The sequence below is a fragment of the Vulpes lagopus genome, chromosome X (assembly GCF_018345385.1).
Source record: "Vulpes lagopus strain Blue_001 chromosome X, ASM1834538v1, whole genome shotgun sequence".
Lineage (NCBI taxonomy): Eukaryota > Metazoa > Chordata > Mammalia > Carnivora > Canidae > Vulpes > Vulpes lagopus.
The window spans coordinates 1,974,365-1,981,105 of NC_054848.1; the positions used below are offsets into that span (position 1 = coordinate 1,974,365).

General features: G+C 65.4%; 1 protein-coding gene across 1 annotated transcript in view; it reads right to left on the reverse strand.

Annotated features, from left to right (window-relative positions):
* Positions 1–6,201, reverse strand: part of PRKX (protein kinase X-linked) — a 74,239-nt gene extending 68,038 nt beyond the window's left edge. The window contains exon 1 of the mRNA XM_041741260.1: positions 5,854–6,201. Coding sequence (XP_041597194.1) covers positions 5,854–6,019 — 166 coding nt within the window. The 5' untranslated portion in view covers positions 6,020–6,201. The remainder of the gene's footprint in view (positions 1–5,853) is intronic.
* Between the last annotated feature and the right edge of the window lie 540 nt (positions 6,202–6,741).

Genomic DNA, 6,741 nt, shown 5'->3' on the forward strand with positions numbered 1-6,741 from the left:
CCGGGGCCCTGCGCTCCTGGGGGAAGGCAGGACACCTGCCCAAAGACGTGCAGCTGCAGAACAGCCCCACAGACGTGTCTGCCCCCCATGGGGCGCCTCATTCCAGGGCAAGAGGTGGGAGCACCGTGGGTGAGGAGGAGGAGGACACAAGGCAGCAGCGCAGGGCCGGGCCGCCCACAGGGTGCACACGGCGCGGAGACGGATGGCAAGCAGCCCCCCAGGGGTGGGCATCCTTGCAAAATCAGGGACTCGCCTCTACTGTGCCTGGCACCCAGGCGGCTCCGTGCATTAGGCGCCTGCCGCTGGTTCAGGTCGTGACCTCAGGGTCTGCAATCGAGCCCCATGTGGGCTCTCCGGCTCCCTCTGCCCGTTGCTCCACCTGCTTGTGCTCCCTCTTGCTCTCTCTCCCTGTCAAATAAAGGCGTTCGGAAAGGAAGAATGAACACCGGACGTCAAGGCTCAGAGGGTTAAAAGAGGAAAAAAAGAACCGAAAAGGCGAGTCTTCACATGGCGTGGCGGGTTGTGACACCGTGGTGGCTTGAAGAACCTCGGGGGAAATACAAAGGGAACCAGCCCCACGGTGTCGCTCCCGGAGCAAAGGTGGTTTTCTGAGAATTGGTGACACATTAATCTCTCCGAGAGAACACGGCGGTTAGGAGCGTCGCCGCGCACCCAGCCACCAACGCTGCTGGCACGCAGGGCACGTCTGTGGCACACGTCGCCCCTGCCCGTTTCCTCCAAGGACAAAAGCGGCCTCCCAGGTTGTCCCCAGCCGTGGAGGAACTGGCCCAGGTCGCACACTGGGGAGCACCCTCACGGTGCACTGTCCTCACCTGCGTGGGTGACCCAAGTGAGGACAAGGTGGGTGGCCCTGCACAGACATGGGGACTGGAGTGGGACGTCACACCCGCACATGCCTGTGGACTGGATGTCTACACCCACACCCCACCCCACCCCCGGTTTCACATGATGAAGCACCTGCTCCCGATATAAAGGGACGGACATTTGCATGCGGAGCTCTGGGACGTCAGCAGGATGAGGTCATGAGAATGGGGTGCCCTGCGATGAAATGGGTCCCCATTTGACCCCCGGCGTGCCCTACGTCCCTGCCCGCCTCAGGAGCACACAGCAGGACGGTGGCCCCCTACCAACCAGGCAGAGCGCTCATCAGAACCCATCCCTGCTGGCGTCCTGACCCCACACCCTGACCCCAGAGCTGTGAAACTCTGTTGTGTAGGAGCCACCCCGTCCGGGTGTACGAGCCACGGCAGCCCAACGTCGAGCCTGATTCAACATGGCACCCCTTGGTCCATCCTGGATTTGCGAGAGAGTGACAAGGTGACGCGGACCCGGGGTGCAGGCCTCGCCCGGCTGCTCGCTGTGCAGGAAGCGGATGGGTGCGAGGGAGCAGAAGCAGAGGCAGCAGAAGAGCAAGTTGGGGCTGTGTCCCATCCTCGAGCGGGAGGCCACGGATGCCCATGAACCCTTGGGAGACCAGATGTCCGAGATGCAGGTGGGCTGGACCCACCAGAGGTAGGTTGAGGCAGAGACTTGCTCCCTCCGGAGGCTCCGGGGAGGGTCCCTCCTGCCTCTTCCGGCGTCTGCGGCTGCAGGCGTCCCTGAGCTGGTGTCCGCGTCCCTCCCGCGTCTGCCTCCATCCTCACCCGTGTCCTTGGGTTGAAGCTCATCCTATGCAACGGACTTGACCTCAATCCTTAACTAACTGCCTCTCCAAAGAGTCTATCTCCAAATCGGGTCCCATCTGCAGTTCTGAGAGGGAGGACACGAATTGGGGTGGGAGGGACCCTACCCCCAGGACACTGGCGGTCGTGTGCATGTGTTGGCTCATCACGGGCTCCTGCGTGTTGCCTATTTTTTATTCCCACTTTGGCCCCATCTGGCTTCCCCATCCCCTTTTTTCTCCACCCCTTTGAGCAAGGAAACGTGGGCTCTGCATCTCCTCATTTCTCCCTTCCCATTGGACCCTCACGCCCTTGGACATGCCAGAGAGAAGGAAGCAGCACTCGTGGGGATGCAGCACACAGAACCGGTAACTCCGTGGAGACACGAAGCACATTCCGGGTCACCGGGGGCTGCGGACGGGGCATGCGGGGTGACCGCTCGTGGGGACGGGACCTCCTCTGGGCCACGACGAGGACGTTTTGGACGTCGATGGAGGCGGTGGTCGCACAACTTTCTAAAGGAACAACACGCAGCTGGAGGGCCTCACTGAAAAGCCGTTTGCTTCCTTGGACATGAGTTTTCTAATGTGCAGGACGTCTGCACTCGGGGATACGCTTTTTTCCCCCCAAATACATCTGATTTCTGAAGCTCCTGGAACGCCGTCGAATGGAAACCACTGCTCCCGTGCGCTTGCAGGTTCCGAGCCCGTGAAGGGCGGACCGGATCCAAGGGTGATCTCAAGTTTCTGTGCATTGGGAAGGAACCACCGGCTTCCATTGCTATGTCTACACGGCACACAGGGCTGCTCATTTATGGGCACAGCCCGACGACAGTGAGTCCGATTCCAGTCCTTCTGGAGGTGGATATTTGAGGATAAATAAGAGCCCGGGTCAGAAGGAGTGAAATCGGGCCGATGTCGGGGGTCGAGGACCTCAGCAGAAAATCCCGTAGGTACGGAGGGAACTGCAAATACTGAGTATTTCAGAACGAACCGTCTATATGACCAGTTATTGGTTACGGAAGGGCTCCTCGACCCTGAGGAAATACGACTGCGTGACGCACGACGATGGATACCTGACAGGTGTCAAGCACAGGCTACTAGCCTGAGCAGAGGGACGTCGTTCTGTCCCCGATGAGGGGGCGTCCGCTGCCAAATAAATGCACATGGTAACGCTGCACAGCAGGGCGCCCAGGTGCACAGCACAAGCTCCAAGCACAGGGTGGCCCAAATCGGGGAGCGATGGACGCGGCCTGTGCGGCGTCAGGAGGACGAGTGTGCAGACGGGGACGTCGTGGTTCCCGCCCTGCGCCAGGAGGTCACCACGGAGGCACGCGAGCGTGGATTCCGGGATCCCCTGCGCGCCCATAATGACTTCAGAACATATTATTAGGACCTTTAACAGCGTCTTGTCCGTCATCAGCAGACGGACCCAAGCGCCGCCCCAGGAACCCGAAACGCAGAGAAGCGGGTTGCGAACCAGCTCCTGCGGCTCCCAGCCCACGGTTCCCGAACCAGGAAATGATCCTTAACCGAGACACGCCCCGAAGTCACTTCCCTGCTCTGACAGGGGCCTTCACCTGTCGTCGCAGCCAGGCCGGCCGGGATTCCTACCCCACCCACGGGCGCCCTGGCACAGGGGAGCCACCGAGACCACCCGACCCCGCTCCCCGCCTAGGACCTGGGCCTCCCGGGCCCCGTGGAGTCGCCGGGCACCGTGCAGCCGGGTCAGCAGGCCCGAGCCTGCGTGTGCACCTGCTGCGTCCCACCCGCACAACCGCATCGGCCTCGGGGCGGGCGCCAGCGGGACTCGGCTGTCCTGCCCAGCGTCCAGGTGGAGGTGTGGGGTGAAAGGCACAGGAGCGCACGCATGGGTGACGAACAGACAAGTGTCGCAAGCGCACGCACACGGGTGAAATGCAAATGCGCACGTGTGAGCAGCGTGGTCTTGGAGCCAGCCATGTCCTGCTGCCACAGATCCTTCAGGAAAAAAGCGTCCGGACCCCCGGGAGCAAGTAGGAGGGGGGACCCCGTGGGTCAGACACGGGGCAGGATCAGCTCGGGAGGCAGATTAGTCTCCTGGGCTAACTGCTTGTGGTAAACTTGGATCAGTATTGAAGAAAAGGCTGGGATAAAATACGGCGGAAAAGGTCACCAGAGGGGCGCCTGGGTGGCTCCGTGGGTGAGCATCTTGGGGTCTCGGGATCGAGTCCTGCACAGGCTCCCTGCACGGAGCCTGCTTCTCCCTCTGCCTGTGTCTCTGCCTCTCTCTGTGTGTCTCTCATGAATAAATAAATAAAATATTAAGAAAAGAAAATATCGTCAGAGCTGCAGAGCCGTGCACACACACACACACACACACACACACACACACACACACGTGCACGCATACGTACCTGGGTCTACCTCCCTCTCTCACACACACACCTGCACCCTGCAGGTCCGAGCAGGTGAACCTGTGCACTCCGGCCCTCCCTTCACACCCTGGAAGCCCACAGGAAGTTCTCCTTGCACAAACAGCATCCTCTTCATCAAGGGAGACGAATGACACGTGGAAGGAAGGACTCGCCCTCCCCCGCGGGCCCCTCTCAGCTCCCAGGGGCGGTGACATTCTATTTTTAAGGACAAGATGACTGACTGGCTGGCCTGCCCGGGCCCCCTGGGGCAGCGCCCACGGGGCAGCGCCCACGGGGCCCCACGTGACTGCAGAACCAGAATAGGTGGCGGCGCCTCCCACCCGCCTGCCCCCACCCCTCCGGCCACCTGGCCCCCCGCCCCGGCACCTACGACAATACACCCGTGTGTGTGCCCAAGACAAATACAATCGGCGGTGCTGCGTGCCAAGGGACGGCGGGTCCTGCACCAACTTTCCATTGTTCGCTGCTGGTGTTTCCACCTCGTCCTGGGGCCACCGCACGGGCTGGGTTTGTGTCCCACCCTGCCGTCCTGCGGAGCGCAGCCAGCTTTTCAGGGAGCCCGTGTTGGTGGGGGGGGGGTGCTAGGCAGACAGACACCGAGACAGGGACACAGCAGGAGGAGGAGGGTGACGGGGAAACAGAAACAGAGAAGCCCACAGAGGCACAGAGGTGCCCCCGCCCCTCGTCTTCCCCAGTGAGGTCTCCTGCAGACCCGCCCCCAGCCAGCTGCACCCCTGCAGGCACACCCCCCTGAAAAAGAGAAGTGTCCCTGTGCACTGGGGGTTGGTTACCGGCCGCCTGGCTGCGCCTGGGGTCTGAGTAAACCCTAGGCCGTGACCGTGAGCCCGGCTTCCTGCTGCCCTGCCCAGCTTCCTCCTTTGCAAAAGAGGGGGTCGGGGACCGGGAAGCCCCCCCCCCAGGGACAGCCCTGCCCTGCCCTGCCCCTCCGGGCTGTGCAGCGGGTCCCCTTCCCTATGTGTGTTTCTGGCCCCAAAATCCCGTCCGACCCGGAACCGGGTTGGCAACAAAGAGCTGCTGAGAAGCCACGGCAGGTTGTGCCCACATTCGGAACGGAGTGCCCACCTGGGGTGCGGCTCTGGGGGGATTCAGGGTGGAGGGTGCAGGCAGGGGGCAGGGGGCCGGACACTACGATCGCTGATGTCCCAGCGTGAGCAGCTTCGAAAGCGGAGGACAAAAGGAAAGCAGTGTGTGATTTTTTTTTAAAAAAATGCCAACTTTCAGACGCCCGGGAGGAGCAGCCCGCAGAGTGTTGGGAGATGGGTCCTGTATGGGGAACGCTGCCCCCCCCCGTCCGTGCGCCCCCCGGGGGACGCCCGGACACCTGCCTCGCCAAGCGCGGGGTGAGGTCTGCAGTGTCCGGGAGCGCACGGGGAGTGTGGGCAGGAGGAGCAGGGCAGGTGCCTCTAGGGGCCCCCAGGGCGGGCAGGGCGGGTCCCCAGTACGAAGTGGCCCCCCTCCCCCTGGAAGTTGGAGCGCGTCCGGGGCGCACAGAGAGCACAGACAGGGCTGGGGGCGCAGGGCAGTTGCACCCCAGGAGACTCCAGGGGCGACGGGCGTTGGGGAGGGTGTCGCGGGCCGGGGAGGGCGGTGAGCGTGCGCGCAGCGGAGCCCCCAAGGTGCGGGGGCGCAGCCCGGCCCCTGGGGGTCCCCCGGAGCCGCCGGGCCCCGCGCGGGCAGGCGGCCCTTTGTCTGCCGCTGCGCCCCTGCGGCCCGCGCCCCGCGCGCCCCACTCACCCACGGTGGCCAGCGTGTCGAAGTCCTGCAGGCGGTAGGCGGGCGGCTCTGGCGAGGGCGCCTCGGGGCTCGGGCAGGGCAAGGGCGCGCCGTCGGGGGCCTCGGCTGCGCGCTCCGGGGGCGCGGGGCCCGGCGCGGCCGCCTTGGCCAGCCCGGGCGCCTCCATGGGGGCGCGCTCCAGCCCGGGGGGCGCGCGGGGCCGGGCTTCCCGGGACGCAGCCTCGGAGGGCGGCGCGGCGGCGGCGGCATCAGCGGCGCCCACCCATGCGCGCCCCCCGCGGCCCGGCGCGACTGTCGGAGCGGCGGGGACAATGGCGGGGCGCGGGGCGGCGCTCGGTGCAGCCGCTGCAGCCGGTGGGAGTCGCCCGCGGCCTCGGGGGGCGGGCCCGGGGGCGCGCTGGGCGGGGGCAGGGGCGGGCGCGGGGGCGCGGCCCGGGCAGGCTGGGGCGTTCATCCCCCGGCCGCCGCCGCTGCGTGCGCGCTGCTGGGGGGCCGGGCGGACGCGGCCGGGGCGGGGCCGTGCGCTCTCCCGCCCGCCGACCCGGGAGTCGCCGGCCCCCGCCAACACCCGCGCGCTCCGCCCCCGGATCCCGGAGGGCGGCGTGGAGGAGGCGGCCGCGCCCCCCCGCGCGCTCCCGGGGCGCCCCGCTGAGGGAGGGGGGTCCCCGCCCAGCCAGGCCGGACACCGCGCTCTCCGCGCCCCCGCCCTGAAGGCCGGGAGGCGGGGCGCGCTGGCCACCAGGAGGGCGTGGCTGCAACTAAAGTAAAGTCCAAAAAAAAAAAAAAAGAAAGAAAGAAAGAAAAACATCCAGTGAACCGGGAGCGAAACGCGCACGGGCCCGGCAGCCGGGTGTAGCCAACAAAAACCCGGGCGGGGTCACCTTCCTG